Below are 19,338 nucleotides of genomic sequence, written 5' to 3'. Positions count from 1 at the left end.
TTAATTAAACTGATTTGTATTAATTAATAGAAAAAAAATTCAAATATACCACTAAACCACATTTTCTATTATTATTATTATTATTATTATTATTATTATTATTATTATTATTATTATTATTATTATTATTATTATAAAAGAAGTTAAAAAGTAAGCCACGAAGACACGTTTTGTGTTTTATCTCATATATTCCCCATTCTTTTACTATTAATGATTTGTTTTAGAAAATAAATTAAAAAATATGAATTAGTTATTTTTAAATATAAATTTCTTCTACATCTTCCATCAAGTTGTTGCTTAGAAACATGTGGTTTTTTCTGGTAAAGATTATAAGGGTTGGAAATTTTTTTGACAAATAGAAAAGAATCAATAAAAAAAATGTTAAAATATATAAGAGAAATATAAAGTAAAAAATCTGTTGAAAATCCCCCAAAACCTATGGAGAATTGCAATCAATCTTGATCAACAAGATTGTTATCACTCACACAATAACAATGAAAAGAAAGAATAATGGAGAAAGAAAGAAAGATGAATGAGTAATATAATTCTGCAGAGTTTCTCTATACCCACAAATTGTGGAAAACTTCTTATTCATTTGCAACGGTAAAATACTGTGAATACAATGTCATGAAAACTTTATTCACTTCATTACAAAAATAAGGGTTACTTCCTCTATTTATAGATTTAGGTTAACTTGGACCTCAAGCCAAAGCCCAAAACTATAAAAGTCCAAAATAGCTAACACTACTAAAACAAGTCTAAGTCGAAATCATGTATGAAACAACATGCTTTGACACTTCGACACACTAACACAACTTCACACACTAGGTGGTTCGACACATCCTTGTTCTGTCGAGCAACCTGTTTGGACACAAGGAATTACAATTCAACACACCACCTAATTCATTGTGTCTAAGCTATCTACGTTCAGCATAACTCTTAGTCTCCTGAACACTTCGACCTGCACTCCCTTTGTCATGATGTCTGCAATCTGATTATCAGTTCTGCAGTGTTCCATATTCATCTTCGCATCTGCTACCTGCTCTCGAAGATAATGGAACCTCGTCTCGATGTGCTTGCTTCGACCATGTGCTATCAGATTCTTTGCCAGATTGATAGCTGATATGTTGTCGATCTTCATGGTAATTGCTCCATGAATCTTTGTTGTTATCTCTTCGACCAGATTCACCATCCACGTTGCTTGACATGCACATAGAGAAAAAACTATGTATTCTGCTTCGCATGATGATAATGCCACTACTGGTTCCTTTCTCGAACTCCAAGCAACTGGTGCACCACCTAACATAAACACATAACCAGCTGTGGATTTTTGATCCTCAACATCACTACACCAACTTGAGTCGATGTATCCCACTAATTTGCATTCTTTTCCCTCATCAGCTGCAGGAAACAAAATGCCATAGTCGAGAGTTTCTTTCAGATACCTTAGTATCCTCTTCGTCGCTGCTAGATGTGATACCTTTGGCTTCTGCACGAACCTACTCATCATACCTACATTGTATCCTAAGTCAGGCCTTGTGTGACAAAGGTATCTAAGTGACCCAATAAGTCTTCTATATTGGGTTGGGTCGATATCATCTTCATCTGAATCCTTCGACAGTTGTAATTTGGGTTCAGCTGGAGTCGAAGTTAGGTTGCAATCTTGCATCTCAAATCTCTTGAGTATTTCGCTTGCATACCTTATTTGATACATCATCAAACCTCTGCCACTCTTGTATAATTCGATGCCAAGGAAATCTGAAATGTCACCCAGATCTGAAATTTTGAATTCCTTGTTGAGATCACCTTTGAAGTCTTCGATCTCCTTCTTGCAACTACCTGTTATCAACAGGTCATCAACATAGAGGCATAGTATAAGCAATTCATTCTTGCTTCTTCTTACATATACTCTATGTTCAGATTTTCACTTCACAAATTCCTTCTCCCTTAGAAATCAATCTATCTTCTTGTTCCAAGCTCTTGGAGCTTGTTTAAGTCCGTATAGGGCTTTATGTAGCCTGTACACTTTTCTTTCTTTGCCATGTTTCACAAACCCAGCTGGTTGTGCAACATAACCTTCTTCTTCTAAGGGGCCATTAAGGAATGCACATCTAGATCCATCTGACACATCTTCCAGTTGTTCATGTTTGCTAGACCAACAACCAACCTGATTGTTTCGATCCTAGCAACAGGTGAAAAAACCTGTCGATTTCTTCTTTATGAAGAAATCCTTTCGCCACAAGTCTCGCCTTGTGTTGAGTCACTTCTCCTCTGGGATTTAATTTCACCTTGTATACCCACTTCACATCGATTGCCTTCTTGTTTTGAGGAAATTCGACAAGTGACCAAGTGTCGTTGACTTCGATTGATTTTAGCTCTTCGTCCATTGCTTTCATCCACTTTGAATCTTTCAATGCCTCAGCTGCATTGACAGGTTCGACATCTGCGTAGAAAGCATAGTGTAGCAGCTCACCTTTTTCATCGACCACATCATCTGATGTAATCACACATTCTTGCAACCTTGCAGGCATGTTTCTTGTCCTCTGAGGTCTGCTTGGGCCTGCTTCACCTCTGACTTCTTCCTGTCAAACTTCTCTTTCAACTTCACTAGCTGATTCGTCACACAAAATTCTCACTGAATCTTTCTTGACATTCCCAGTCCAATCCCATTCTCTAAGCTCATCTATGATTACGTCCCTACTGATCACCATTTTCTTATTCACTGAGTCGAACAACTTGTATCCTCCATTCGAATGATATCCTATCAGGATCATCTGATTCGACTTGTCATCAAGTTTTCTTCTCAACTGGCACATGTCTATGTGCTATAGATCCAAACACCTTTAGATGACTCAAGCTAGGCTTGACACCAGACCAACATTCTTCTGGCGTGATTCCTTCTAGCTTCTTCGTCGGACATCTGTTTAGGATATATGTCGCAGTCGACACAACTTCTCCCCATAATTCTTTGGATAGATGCTTGCCTTTCAACATACTTCTAACCATATTCATAATGATTCTATTCTTCCTTTCTGCGACTCCATTCTGCTGTGGAGTGTAGGGTGACACCACCTCATGCACAATCCCTTCTTTCACACATAATTCATCAAAATATTTCAACACATATTCTCCACCACCATCAGTCCTCAAAATCTTGATCTTTCGACCACTCTGTCTTTCGACCATAGATTTAAACTTGGCAAATACCTCGATCACTTCACTTTTCTTCTTGATCAGGTAAGACCACAGTTTTCGACTGAAATTATCTATGAATGTATTAAAGTATTTGTTACCTCCAATCAAATCCACCTGAAGAGGGCCACACACATCAGAGTATATGACTTCAAGAATTGACTTCGACCTGCTTCCTGCATCCTTACTGAAGTTGTTCTTATGTTGCTTCGCCTGCACGCATTCTTCACACACTTCGTTTGGAATGTCAAATTCTGGTAATCCTAAAACCATTTTTTCTCTCTTCAAATCTCTGATGTCTTTGAAATTGAGATGGCCAAGTCTATAATTCCATATCCATTCATCTCTGCTGGCTGCTGTTGCAAGGCACTTATGCTCTATCACATTAAGCTCAATCTTGAAGGTTCTATTCTGAGACATTGGAGCCTTCGAGATCAACTTTCCATTTGAGTCGAGAACTCTCATCATCTTTTCTTTGATCGACACCTTGTAGTTCTTTTCGACCAACTGCCCTATGCTGAGCAAATTACTCTTCATGCCTGGTATGTACAACACATTTGAAATTACTGACCTCTTTCCATCTTTCCTCATAATCAGAACATCACCAACACCTTCAGCTGCTAGAGTGTTGTCATTTGCAAATTTCACCATGTTCTTCATTGAGGGCTTTATGTTGACAAACCAATCTTTTCTTCCAGACATATGTGATGAGCATCCTGAGTCCAAGTACCACTGGTCCTTGAATCTCTCTTCTTCTCTTGTTGTAACCATACCTTTGACATAAGTTTCGCCTACTTTGCATAAGTTTCTTGATTCTTCTTCATGTTTCGCCTACTTTGCGTTGATTCTTCTTCTTTTCTGGACAATCACTAGAATAGTGACCATACCTTTGACAATTGTAACACTGAATGTGACTCCTGTCTAGCTTTTGACCACCACCTCTTCCTCTACCTGCAACACCACCTCTTTGGTTGCCTTAGTTCCAGGGTTTTCTCTGATTCGACCAATTTCCTTCTGGCTGATTTCGACCAGTCGAATTGTTGTAACCTCCTATACCTTTGTTGCCATTCCATCTTCCTTTGTCTTTTCTTTCTTTTGTTGATTGAGCCTGCAAAGCCATATCACTCTTCGACTTTCCTGCAGCTCTTTCAGCCATTCTTTGTTCATGAGATTCAAGCGTCCATTAAAGCTCTTCCTTTGTCAATTTTGACAAATCTTTCGACTCTTCTATGGCTACTACCACATGCTCGAACTTTGGAGCCAACGACCTCAAGATCTTTTCAACAACAGATCTTGATGTCAACACTTCTCCACTTACCTTGATTTGATTCACTAGTTTCGTAACCTTGGTGAAGAAATCAGCTATGCTTTCAGTGTCTTCCATCTGAAGCAATTCATACGTTCTTTTTTGAGTTTATAGCCTCACCTATTTCACCTTCTCCGTGCCTCCAAACGATTTCTCCAAAATTTCTCATGCTTCTTCCGCTGACTCTGCATCACTAACCTTTTCAAAGTTATCTGCATCAACATATTGATGGATTATAAATAGAGCTTTATAATCTTTCTTCTTTAACTCTTTATGTGCAACCTTTTCTTGATCCGTCGCGGCTTCTGCAAGCGTTGCTACTCCTTCCTTCACAAGATCCCAAAGATCTTGATAACAGAACATAATCTTTATCTACTTGCACCAATTCTCATAATTGTTGTTCTTGGGAATCAGAAGATTTGCTGGAAAATGCCCGTTTGGATGATTCGTTGCCATATTGATTTTCTTCCCACAAATCGATTAAACCAGAGCTCTTAATACCAGATGTTGGAAATCCCCCAAAACTTATGGAGAATTTTAATCAATCTTGATTAATAAGATTATTATCACCCACACAAAAGCAATGAAAATAAAGAACAATGGAGAAAGAAAGAAAGAACGATGAAGGAGAAAAGTAATATAATTCTGCAGAGTTTCTCTCTACCCACAAACTGTGAAAAACTTCTGATTCACTTTGCAACTGTAAAATACTGTGAATACAATGTCATGAATATTTTATTCACTTCATTCCAAAAATAATTGTTACTCCCTTTATTTATAGATTTATGTTAATTTGGACCTCAAGCCAAAACCCAAAATTATAAAAGTCCAAAATAGCTAACACTACTAAAATAAGCCTAAGTCGAAATTCTGTGTGAAACAACATGCTTCGCCACTTCGACACACTAACACAACTTAACACACTATGTGGTTTTACACATCCTTGTTTTGTCGAACAATTTGCTTGGACACAAGGAGTTACAATTCAACAGAATCGTGAGAATATGAATGAATTATGTTTTGGAAAAATAATATTTAAATAATTAAATAAAATAAATAAAAATATATTAAAACAAGCCACAATGCTACGGTTTCAGTTTTAAATAAAGTAAACAAATCATGGAGATACTGATTTTTTTTTTGGAAAAAGAATATTTAAATAAATATATTAAAATATATTTAAAAATTGGTGATAGAGGTGGTTGGTAGAAAAAAATCTAAAAAGTTGTTGAAGTTATTTTGATTTATTAATTATTTAATTTTGATACCAAAATAAAAAATAAATATAATAAAAAAATGAAAAAAAGTTACAAAAATATTCCCAAATAAATAAAGAAAAGTGTAAAATTATTTTATTATGATATAAAAATAAAATAACAAATATAATAAATAAATAAATAAAAAGAAAATTACAAAAATATTCCCAATTTTTGCGTCAAAAATCACTGAGAGACTTAACAACATTAATATATAAGATAAATGTATCAACAATATACTTTTTTCTATTTATAAAAATATTTGTAATTTATTCCTGTTTAAAAAAAATATTTATAATTTATTTCAATTTAAAATAATAATGACTTAAATAGTCTATTGATATGACTAACACTATTCAAACCCATGACTATTGCATAGATATGGTAGCACATTAGCACCGAAATCAACCAACAACATATGTTTAATTTGTTGCAACAAATATATATTACATAATTGATAAAATCATCTAAATAGTTTATTAATTAGTTTAATTATTTAATATTTTAATAATTTATTTCAATTATTTAGTTTATTAAATAATTAATTTATTAAATATTTCAATATTAAAAATTTTAAATTAATTTAAATATTAATATTTTATATTTTATATTTCAACTATTAAACTATTTCAACTAATTAGTTTAAATATAGAATACTAATATTTAGTATTTTATATTTTATATTAATATTTGAAATATTTAAATTAACTCAACTATTAATATTATTAATAAACTAATTATTAGTTGAAATATTTAATATTTCAACTCTTAACTATTAAATATTAAACATGTCAACGATTAATATTTCAAATAATAATTAGTTTATTAAAAATATTAATAGTTGAATTAGTTTAACTATTTAAAATACTAAATAGTTGAAATATTAAATATTTGAAATAATAATTAGTTTAATTAGTATTTCAAATATTAATATATGAAATATAAACTATTAAATATTAATAGTTTATATTTAAACTAATTAGTTGAAATAGTTTAAAAATTGAAATATGAAATATTAATAATTAATATTTAAACTAATTTAAATTTTTTAATATTGAAATATTTAATAAATTAAATAATTGAAATAAATTATTGAAATAGTTTAATAGTTGAAATATGAAATATGAAATATTAATATTTAAACTAATTTAAAATTATTAATATTAAAATATCTAATAAATTATTCTAAAAGTCATTAACAAATAATGTAAAAATAAAATTAAAAAAATGCGAAAAAGAATAACACTCCTCTTATTTATTATATGCTACTTTACCATTTCCATACATATTAAAAATATAATTATTTTTTTATATGAAAGATATTATAAATAATTTTACAAAATTATTCTTTATTAGTAATAGAAGAAAGATAAATAAAAAAGAATAATAAATATTTAAAATAACATCAATATGGTATTGTATGATAAAATTCCTATAATTTGATACACTTTTTTCTTCTAAAAATGTTATATAGTTAAAAACGGAAAGAATAATACTAATAAAATAGAAAATTGATATAGTAATAAAAAAAGAAGAAATATTGACCCCCCAAAAAAAGAAAAATGATGGTAAGAGGACACTTTAATTTCTCTTTAGTTGTGTGAGCGTTATATATTCTTAAATTGAGTGCATTTGATTTACTGAAACACCATTGGAAGAAGAAAGGTGAGTGAGAGAAAAGAAGTTGCACTAGAGAAAAAATCAGCATTACAAGTTTGAGCAGAAAAAGGGAAGAAAAAAATATTTTAATATTTTGCAGAACTTGGAATTCAGGTATGTCAATTCAATTTTGGCTACTTTAATATGCTTACACTTACACATTACAATGTGTTAATTTTCTGTATTCTTATGGCTTAATATGCTTTTACTCATTCTTTTTTTTTGTCATCAATTGATGCTTCATTTGTGAATCTTTTCATTTCCTTCGTCACTCTTCAATATCAATAAAAACTTGCCATGTAGTTTTTGTTTTTAACTTATTTTAAATAGATTAATTTTCAATTTTTTTTGTAGGAGACTTCATTTTGAAGAATAAATTGACTTGTGTGTGTTTTTAGATAAAAAAAATCTTATTGGGGTTGTGTTGATTTAAGAAAATTATGGAAGAAATAGTAATTTGAGAGAAGTAGGAAAGATAAATTGAAATTTTTCATTGGTTTAGAAGAGAGATATGTAAGAGATAAGAATGAAGAGAGATATGAAAGAGATAAGAAAAAGAGTGACCACTTTTTACCAATTATTTAATTTTGAGTGAAAAAAATATTACTTTAATATTAATTTCACATTTTATCAATTTAATGTTTTTTGAGTTATTTTTATACTTTAAAACTAATAATAATATAATTATTTCTAATTCTCTTCTCTTTCTTTTATATTAAAAAGTATTTTATTTTATTTTTAATTTTTATTTCTTTCTCTTTTCTCATCCTCTCTCTACTTAAGGTTATTATTAGGGGTGTACCCAGGTTAGGTTGGGTCGAGTTTGACCCAACCCGTTACCCAACAAATTCAAATTTTAATGAGTTGAGTTCTTCGTTTAATCCGTAATTTCCGTAATTTCATTGTCAAAACTGATCTGAATCAACCCGTTTATTTATGGATTGAGTTGAATTGAATCTGTGGGTTATGTTTCAAATAAAAAATATTTTTTTATGATATTTTTTTATGATTTAAAAAAACTGTAACATAACTCAATACAATCATACTCGTTTATAACACTCAAAATTCGATGAAATACATCATATAATATCTAATAAAATTTATCAGCATGACATAACACTTGATAGTAGTATAAAATTCAATAAGACACGTTATTTCCATAAAATACATTAGTTGGAAATAATACAAAAGAAAATAGTAAGCAATATTTAATCTTAGAATTACGTAAACTCATTGATCTAATAGTATTATTGATATAGAATAATTTTTTTTTTGAAAAAATTATGATTATTAGTGAGATATTAATTTTGTATGTTTATTTAAAATAATATTAAAAATAATAAGAAATTAATAAAGACACAATGAATTGGATAAACGGACCGGCAGATTACAAAACTCAAATCTGATACTCGAACTAAAATTATAGGGGTTGTTATGGATTGAGTTGGATGTACCAGCAAATAAATATGTTTAGGTAATTTATGCATTGATTTGGTTTGGGCCAATAGATTTGTGGGTCGACCCGCATCTATGAACACCCATAATTATTATCTAATATTTTTTAAATTGATATAAAAATTCATATATTTCTTTTAAAATTTTGTTTTAATTTTATTTGATTAAATTTTGAGTGCTCTTCTTTTTTAAAAATGATACATTTTAATTTAGATTTTTTAATAAAGTGGTTTTTGATGGATGGGCTTTGTAAGATTTTTTAGGTAATTAAACTTAAAAAAAATGAAAGGGTGTGTATGATAATAATGAGTTAGATATTGTCTTCTAATAATTATTTTTTCATTGTTTTGTTTAAACTTTAGCAGAGTACTTTAAAATTTTATAAACTTATAAAGGCATTTCAAATTTTATAAATTTTATTATATAAACTTTTGATATCCAAATTACAAATTTTGATAATCTTTGAAATTATTAAAATTTTACAAAACTTTTTAAAATACACAAAAAAACCTTATTAGAAAAACCATCTCTTAAAATCTTACAACAATACACCTCTAGAAATACAATAATGCTCCTAAAATAAAAATTAAGTTATAATAAAACAGAAAAATAAGTAAAGGTTTAATCACAGTTTTTATCTTCATATTTACTTAATCACAAAATTAATTCTTTTTTATTCAAATAATTTTAGTCTTTTGTTATTGAAATTATACACATTATTAATTTTTAATATAAAAATATGAGAAAGGAGTCAAAAAAATTAAAAATTAAAAATATAAAATATAAAGTATACGTTATTTTTTAATGTAAAAATACAAAAAGTACCAAAATTATTTAAAGTTGAAATAGAAAATTTACACAAAAAGTTAACAAAATAAGATATTTACTCTACTGAAAAGGATTTAGAAATAGATTGGTCCAACTCTTTTTTCATTTTCTTCTAAATTCATCACACACAAAAGGAATACCTACAAAAAGTAGGCGAACACTATGAGAATATTGAGCTTTAAACTATTTTATGACATGTTATCTTTTTATTTATAATATATAAATAAAAATATGAAATCAATTATATTTAGAGTTTACCAGTGGTGTGATAAAATGGTCTGGTCAGCCTTCATCGTTTAACTTGTCACCTTCATTATATTACATTTAATATTTCTTATATATTTTTTTATTTTTAAATTATTTTTGGTTAAAATTTTATGGAAATCTCATAATTAAATTTTTGGTAGTGTAATTTAAAATTTGAAATTCTACGATTTATAATATATGTGATACATTATTGGTATTTTTGTAACCTGTCATGTTATATCGAAAATTTTAACCTAATGAAATTTTTAATGAAATTTTTGATATGTTAAATTCTATGTCGCACCATCTCTGAAAAAAATCGTGTTCGCGTTCGTGTCGGTGTTGGACACATGCACCAGCACTCATGATTATGTATAATTTATTCATTTTTTAAAATTATTAACGGTGTAGACGTGTCAGTATCGGGGTTGTTTTTGGCATGTCCGTGCTTCATAGGTTAAATTCCAACGGCTACAATTTTACCGACAGTTTTGTGTGAATATAATTGCACTGACATTTTTGTGTGGTCTAGAATGATTACAAAGTTGTATTGTTATGAAAGAGAGAAGAAGGAAGAAGAATAATTGGTTAAAATTATTTTACTATTCACTTTCTCAATAAGGATTAAAAATTACAAGTGAATACCAACAATTAACCTCTCTCAACAACATGAGAGAACTAGTCTATTTATAGACTACTAAACTAACTTAAATAATTTGGCTTAACCAAATGCTCAACTCAACATACTAACTTAGAATACAAGTTAACATATTCCGACAACATGCTTGAACAAACTTTGACTCTAGTATGCACAACCTCTTTCGAAATATCAAGTTATCCTTGTCGAGATTAGAGTTCGGTCTAAACTCTCACAAATCTCCATCTTGGAACAAACTCTTCAAACATTAAGGGAACAAACTACATTTCTTCGTGCAACTTTATCAACTGCATAGAGTGGAAAAATCTTTCAGCTTGACAATCTCTTTGTGATCATATCAACAACATTGTCTTCAGTTGAAATCTTCAGCACTTGGACTTTTCCATGCTCGATTATCTCTCTGACGAAATACAGCCTCACATCGATGTGTTTGGTTCGTTCATGATAGACTGAATTCTTCGACAATAGCTTGGTGTCCGGTAGTACATGGTGCGCGGAACTAATCAACCATCTATTTTTGACGAGAACCAATTGGAGCTGGTCCCCCTTCCTGCTCTACCTCCTCCTCAACTGCCCTAACATAACCAGAGTTGTGTCTCTATCAACGGTCTTGCCTGCGATGACGTTGTCTCTTCCTCTTATCCGCATTAAAAGATGAAAAAAATATATTTGAAATTGAACAGATTAAGGTAAAATTCAAAATTTCGGAAAAAATTAAATTTCTTCCGATCATTTCAACATTTATGATAATTTAGGTAAAAAAATTCAACATTGCTGGTATAAACTATATAACTATACAAAGAATTATGAAATCCACGGTATAAATATATCGGATATTTTGGAATTCCTGATAAAAACTCATACAATTTATGATTTTTTACATGAAATTCCAACATTATCGGTAAAATCGCATGAAAAATGACAAAGAAAACTCATTTTTAGAAATTTTCGTAGGCTTTTCCTGAGGTTTCAAGATTTGCACAAATTTTAAATGAATTTGATAATATGTGTTGGATGGGAGTGCAAGGCATTGCTGAGATGACAAGTTAAATTCTCTTAATATGTCCCCCGTTTTTGAATTTTTATGTTTAAAAGATGCAGTGTCAGCCTCACTTTTCCTATATTTTTTTAAAGCGAATGAAAATTTTAGACTCACACTTTTAATAATATTCACCCTCTTAATTAGGAATTGATATTATCCTTTATTATAAATTATTTAATTTTTTATAATAGATTAGATAAATTAGGCAATAGAATATTTCTTATTATAAGTTATAATGACCAGTAATTATTGATACTATTATATGTAATATACTCTCCCTTATTTCTCTTAAACGAGTCTCACCTTTAATAATTTTGTCCCCGCTTTGAACCTTGTGCTCATTCACTCACAACAAAAAATACATAGGCCGGCACTCATATGCCAACAAACAATGCTCAATTTATTATTGCTCTCATATATATTCACCTTTAGTTTATATACATAATAATTTTGAATAACTAAACAAAAACAAAATTACTATATCATCATATTCGCAGACTCAGCAGAGTCTGTGCAGACAAAATGGAAAACGCAAAGACTCTGGTTCTTCTTTTCATATGTTTCTATGGAACACTTGTTTCTGCATACACAAAATACAACACTGGAGCTACTGTTGTTGAAGGAAAATTGAACGTCCACTTGGTTCCACACTCCCATGACGATGTTGGTTGGCTTAAGACCATTGATCAGTACTATGTTGGCTCCAACAACACAATTCAGGTTTGAATCATATTCACTCATATGTTTAACTACATGTTTGCATTCACCTAAAATGTTTTTTTTCTTGTTTTTTGTAGGGAGCATGTGTTGAAAATGTGTTGGACTCAGTGGTTTGGTCCCTTCGAAAGGATCCTAATAGAAAGTTTGTGTTTGCAGAGATGGTAAACTACTAAACTTAACATGTTAAAAAACATGACTCACAAGTTTTGTTTCATAGACAAATTTAGTATAAAGTTTTCTCTATATAGGGTTTTTTCCATCGATGGTGGGTAGAACAAAGTCCTGAAACACAAGAACAAGTGAAGAAGCTTGTAGCAGCTGGTCAGCTAGAATTCGTGTACGTAATACATAGTATTTTTTCGAAACAATTTAGCAGATTCAAACTCGCACCCTAACATATCATGGTACATATTTTTTTTACTATGCCTATAGTATTTATGTTAATGTGTCGGCAGAAATGGTGGTTGGTGTATGCATGATGAAGCGACAGTGCACTACATAGACATGATAGACCAAACAACTTTAGGTCATCGTTTTATAAAGGACCAATTTAATGCAACCCCTAAAGCTGGTTGGCAGATTGATCCTTTTGGACACTCTGCTGTTCAAGGTTACCTACTTGGTGCTGAGGTGTGTACATCCAATTCAATTCCATCTAGTATATTGACAAAAAAAAGTTATTTGGTCCCTCTTTTAGTGCTATATCTTTATCTTTAGATATAATAATTGTCAAACTACTTTTTCAAGCATTTCACTTTTCTATAATTCTTTTGATTTTATTGCATTTCACTTCTCTATCTAGGCTATACAAATAGTTTGACTCTTTCATAATATTTTAATCAATTTTTTTCCCTTAATTCTAAAAGTTTATGTATTTTTAGAATTTATGAAATACTAAAATAGACGAAATGAAAGTGACATTGACATGTTAGCATTGATAATAATAGATTTTGAGAATTTTAACTACATCAAAGTATATTAAGGAGCTCATTGGTAACAATTGAACACTTTCATTTGATTTGGCTTTGCAGCTTGGGTTTGATTCTGTACACTTTGCAAGAATTGATTATGGAGACAGAGCTAAGCGCAGGAATGACAAATCTCTCGAAGTTATATGGCGAGCCTCTAAAACATTTGGTTCTTCATCTCAAATTTTCGCCAACACTTTTCCCGTTCATTATAGTGCACCAAAGGGTTTCAATTTTGAAATTGGATCTTCGGATAATGTTGTTCCATTACAGGTTCCATAACTCGAACCAATTATAACACCAATGCTTAGAGTTGTAGTTATTTTTGCTTGTTTTGTTTAACATTTGCATGTCGCCTTTTTTTACAAGTGCAGGATGATCCTCTTTTATTCGATTCCAATATTGATCAGCTTGTCCAAGATTTTATCGATGCTGCTATTATCCAAGTAGGCCAATTCTATCCGTGAATTTTGAAATTACATACTGCAATTTCCTTAGAATTTATAATGTGCAACACTACTGAATTATTTTCCCTACTGATAGTCGGGCAATCTGGATAAATTAGACTTAACATACGAATTCAAAATTTGATTCGTTTGATTTTGATCAGACATTCCCGATCATTGATCACGTGATTGGATGAACGTTTGAAATCCAAATTCGCAAATTTGATTTGATTGTACTTATTATATATAGGCGAATGTTACGAGGACAAACCATATCATGTGGACAATGGGGGATGATTTCCAGTATCAATATGCTGAGTCTTGGTTCAAGCAAATGGATAAATTAATTCACTATGTTAATAAGGTAGGGGTTTATTTTATATTTATAATTCATAAGCTGCCGATTTTTTAAATACGAGTTGATTTGTATCATGCTGAGTTTTAATACATGTTTTCTTGTGTTTGATGTTCAGGATGGAAGGGTGAATGCCTTGTATTCCACTCCATCTATTTATACCGATGCTAAAAACGCGGCAAATCAATTGTGGCCATTGAAAACCGATGACTACTTCCCGTGAGGATCTTCCGTTGTTTTGTCTGCAATGAAGCTTGCGATTTGTTAACTATTTATGAACACATTTCTGGTGATTTTTTATAGGTATGCTGATGGACCATATGCATATTGGACAGGCTTTTTCACTAGTCGCCCGGGCTTAAAGCGATATGTTAGATTCCTTAGTGGATATTACTTGGTACGATTTTAATATTCTATGCAAAATGAAGTTAAGTGAATTTTTCTTGTTTGCACTCCAGCATTCTTAACAAGTCCACGACATTTGAAACCTCTAACATTTTGATGCAGGCCATGCGTCAACTTGAATTTTTCGCCGGAAACCGATCGACTATATACAATACTTTTGACCTTGCAGATGCTCTGGGAATTGCACAGCACCATGATGCTGTCTCCGGAACTGCCAAGCAACATACAACTGATGACTACGCGAAACGTTTGGCTATTGGAGCCTCTAAGGTCAGGAACTTGAACTTCTTTGGTGTTAAAACTTTTTGACCTTATGTTATGTGTTTGGAATTTGTTTATATGATTAATTAATTTTTAAAAGTACTTATCTCTTGCAGGCTGAAGCAGTTGTTAGTTCTTCTTTGGCATATCTTGCTAGTAAGCACTCAAGTGATCAAAGTTCAGCAGTTGCATCAACCTTTTCCCAGGTAGTGTTTCAAAAGAATTAAAGGAAAAAGAAAAAACGTAAATTTTTTTGAAGTAGATCCTATCACTGCTCTTAATTTTCCCCATTATTACTGGATTTTGGCAGTGTCAACTACTCAATATCAGTTACTGCCCTCCAACCGAAGACAATATTCCAGAAGCTAAAGATTTGGTAATATTTTTATAATAGTTTGTTGAGCATAAATTTATGGTTGTTCGATTTTATGTGACATATTTTAATGATTTGTATTCAGGTAGTGGTGCTGTATAACCCTCTTGGATGGAATCGTACTGATATCGTCAGAATACCAGTAAGAATATATACTTTTCTTGTGACATCATCAAATACAACATTTCCAATATCATGCTGAACGCGATCATTTGCATCAGGTTAATGAAGCTAATCTTGCGGTCAAAGATTCATCTGGAAACAACCTTGAAGTACAATATGTGGATGTGGACAGTGTTACAGCAGATTTAAGAACATTTTATGTGAAGGCCTATTTGGGATTGTCTCCGAAAAAAGCCCCAAAATATTGGCTTCTGTTTCAAGTATCAGTACCTCCACTTGGTTGGAGCACATACTTCATTTCTAAGGCAACTGGAAAAAGTAAGTTCCAAATGTTCTATGTGAGAGTTGCTGTTTTTTATCAGAGTGGTTATATGAAATATGAAATATAAAATATTGATTTTCGTTTAATATTTTTCAGTACTAAATATGATTTATCGATGTTTCCACTTGATAGGTACAAGGAGAAAGGGAGATCTCTCACACCTCAACAATAAGAAGGGTGAGAACATTGAGATTGGACCTGGAAAGTTAAAGATGTCATTTTCTTCAACCTCTGGACTACTCGAACGGATGTATAATTCCAAAACTGGAGTAAGAAACTTTTCATATTCTTACACCTCAGAAGAATTTTCACAATTTTGTGTTAACTGGCTTGCTTTTCATGATAAATTGTCAAACTATAGTGAAACCACATGTCCCCTTCACAGAATATAAAACTGCTAAATTTTCTATTTTGACATAGATCAGAAAATAAAAGTAGCAAATAGTATTTTTGGATTTTGACTCAATGTTGATAAAATCATCAATTTTAAATTTTCATGTATAGATAGCTATTGTTGTTATGAACTTGTGATTTTTTGTGTCTGGCTGAGTATACATTATGTTGACTTCATATGCAAGGAATCATTTAAGTTCTATAGATTTCAATGCAAATCAAGTGTGTTCAAGACATAGTTTTGTCACTTAGGTTCTAAATGAGTAGGAGAGAAAATGACATGATTTTAAAATTTCACAGGTAAATATACCAATTCAGCAAAACTACCTTTGGTATGCCTCTAGTGAGGGTGATATTCGTGATGTTCAGGTGAGTGGTTTCCTTGCGCGTATCATTATAAGAACAAATTGAAATATTATAGCGTATGCTTCAACGGTGTGATTTCTTCTGTAGGCATCTGGTGCATATATATTCCGCCCAAATGGATCCTCTCCATCTATTGTTTCAAGATCGGTAAGTTACTATCTTTAATCAGTTAACCTATGTCATGGGGTAGATAGCATACGAAGTGTGATTATATAGCTTCTCAACAGACGATAAGAAGTTGACAAAAAGTTCCAAATTATCTTAGTTTTTCTATTGTTCGTGTTTCTCGGACTTACTATGAGTCTGTCTGTCCACTTTCGTTCGACTTTTATATTTATTGTATAAATACATTTATGATTTATTTGATATGCAGGTGTCCCTCAAAGTAGTCCGAGGACCACTAGTTGACGAGGTTCATCAGACATTTAGTTCTTGGATTTACCAGGTATGTAACTTGTACGTTAAGCTACCAATTTAGACTACAAATGTGAGTGATTTAATATTGAAATTTTTTACATTACTTAATGGTACTAATTAAATATACCTAAATAGCTTAAAATTTAATAGGACTGTTAACTTCTTTTAGGTTACTAGGCTGTACAAGGGCAAAGACCATGCGGAAATTGAATACACTGTAAGTCACCATGTCTCGCCGACCACTCTAATGTCTTGATACTAGCCAAAAAATAAAAATCTAGTTGTAGAATAACAAATAAAGTTCTGAAACAAATTTATATATGAAGATTGGTCCGATTCCTGACGATGATAGAGTTGGGAAAGAGGTAATCACAAGAATGACAACAAATATGGCCACAAACAAGGAGTTTTATACTGATTCTAATGGAAGAGACTTTCTGAAACGGGTAACACTCATACATTTGTCTTCTGTTTAATATGAAATCTTATGGTGCTAAAGTACTAATATGGCCTAAAAAAATGCCGATGCAGGTTCGAGATCATAGGGAAGATTGGCCACTTCAAGTTACTCAGCCTGTAGCAGGAAACTACTATCCAGTAAAATTCTTTTACTGTATTAGTTTCGATTTTGTAGTCTTTGATTAATTTGATATAATCACAGGCTGACATGAAAACTATATTATAGATTTATAATATTTGTCCAGCTCAATCTCAAAAATAACTAATTTTTTTTTCTGTTCAGCTCAATCTTGGGATTTATACCAAGGATAAGAAATCTGAATTCTCAGTCTTAGTTGATCGTGCCACCGGTGGATCCAGCATCAAAGATGGTGAGGTGGAACTGATGCTTCATAGGTATCTAACTAAATTTTCATTCTCTATTTCAATATTATTGTATTGTATACAAACTATTGACAATAAATACTACTCAAGGCGCCTTCTCAATGATGATGGTAGAGGAGTAGGGGAATCACTCCATGAAGATGTTTGCACACAGGATCCTAATGTTACATGTGAAGGACTAAAAGTATGGCAGTGTCACCAATTATTAGTTTACATTTTTATGCATCCTCCATGGTCTCTGTATAGATAATAGATTCTTTATCACCTTTTTCCCGTCATATATAATTCTACATAGGTAAGAGGAAATTACTATATCAGCCTCGACAATGTCGGAGCTGGTTCACGCTGGCGTCGTACAACTGGTCAAGAAATTTACTCACCACTCTTATTGGCTTTCACGCATGAGGTTTGATAGACTTAATTTTTGGTACTTCGTGGACTAATAATCACGACCGTATGACTAAAAGTTAGATCTTATGAGATATTTAATTGACCAGAATGCAGAAAATTGGAAGTCCTCTCATTTGACAAAAGGAACTATCATGGATCCAAATTACAGCTTGCCTCCTAATGTTGCATTGTTAACTCTTGAGGTAGATCAAAGGCTGCTCATAAATATTATAGATCTCTTAACTCTCTCTCACCCTCTTTCATTAACTCGAATGTTTTTCAGGAGTTGGATGGTGGAATTGTTCTTCTCCGTTTGGCACATCTATACGAGGTAAATATATGAGAATTATGATCATCCTCTTTGTATTTACCTTCATAGTTTTCAGACGAACCAACCCAAAGTAATATATTACCAAAGTTCAATATTAATCATGTATCGACTCTTGTATTTAGTACCTATTTTCATAGTTCTAAATTATGATACTCCGGTAAAATGCAAACACATGCAGCCGATGCAGTTGTGATGTCATTGCAAAGAGCTCTAGAATCTTTATATTGCGGCCGTAAACGCACTTTGTGGATTGCTATTTAGAACCACATGTGTTTTAGTGTTATTAAGTTGTAATAAGTAACTAACTCACTCTTTTTCACGGCTATATATTGATTCTAATATAATTCTCGTGTTTTCAATGTGGTTATTATAGCAAAGTGAAGATGCTCAATATTCAACTCTAGCCAAAGTTGAACTGAAAAAGTTGTTTGCCACAAAAACGGTACAGATTTAACTAGTCTTTGTGATGCATATACTTTCTTAGACTAGCTTAATATGGATTAAGTTTTCTGTCGTTAATGCAGATAAAGGAGTTGAAAGAGGTAAGCTTATCAGCTAACCAAGAGAAGTCAAAAATGAAGAAGATGACATGGAAGGTTGAAGGGGACAAAGGACAAGAACCTCAAGCAGTTAGGGGAGGTTCTGTCAGCACTTCAGATTTTGTTGTCGAGCTTGGTCCTATGGAAATTCGTACTTTCCTGTTGAAGTTTTAAGAACTAGAGTCTCAAATCCTCATTGATGTTTTTTATTTCAAGAAATAAACATGTGTCTCTCTATTAAATTGGTGCGTTCTACATCTTATCGCAGAGCACAATAGTATGTGACTTCTACAAATAAATTGTCCCATATTATCAATAAACAGACTATTTGATTTTGTATTCATAAATTTGATCAAGATTAACTTGTAGCTCTTACTTCTTATAGAAGCAATTTTCTATGTAGAGTAAAACATTAATAAAGTTATACCACAATGAAATAGTTGA

The 19,338-nt window shown here is 31.5% G+C and overlaps 1 protein-coding gene across 1 annotated transcript; it reads left to right on the top strand.

Moving 5' to 3' along the window:
- Positions 1-7,314: 7,314 nt before the first annotated feature.
- On the top strand, positions 7,315-19,281 carry LOC127074710 (alpha-mannosidase). The gene is made up of 29 exons (XM_051016051.1): positions 7,315-7,527; positions 12,140-12,362; positions 12,440-12,523; positions 12,611-12,699; positions 12,818-12,992; positions 13,394-13,603; positions 13,705-13,776; positions 14,027-14,140; positions 14,250-14,350; positions 14,435-14,528; positions 14,639-14,806; positions 14,914-15,003; positions 15,108-15,173; positions 15,256-15,312; positions 15,392-15,611; positions 15,748-15,884; positions 16,309-16,377; positions 16,462-16,521; positions 16,748-16,819; positions 16,961-17,008; positions 17,118-17,237; positions 17,323-17,388; positions 17,534-17,646; positions 17,725-17,818; positions 17,930-18,040; positions 18,132-18,227; positions 18,308-18,355; positions 18,729-18,797; positions 18,880-19,281. Exons 2-29 carry the CDS (start codon positions 12,165-12,167, stop codon positions 19,066-19,068), a joined length of 3,030 nt encoding a protein of 1,009 aa, XP_050872008.1. The 5' UTR covers positions 7,315-7,527; positions 12,140-12,164; the 3' UTR covers positions 19,069-19,281.
- Positions 19,282-19,338: the final 57 nt, after the last annotated feature.

The sequence above is a fragment of the Lathyrus oleraceus genome, chromosome 4 (genome assembly GCF_024323335.1).
Source record: "Lathyrus oleraceus cultivar Zhongwan6 chromosome 4, CAAS_Psat_ZW6_1.0, whole genome shotgun sequence".
Taxonomy (NCBI): domain Eukaryota; kingdom Viridiplantae; phylum Streptophyta; class Magnoliopsida; order Fabales; family Fabaceae; genus Lathyrus; species Lathyrus oleraceus.
The sequence above is the reverse complement of the archived record's forward strand: the minus strand, read 5'-3'. Positions and strand labels throughout refer to the sequence as shown.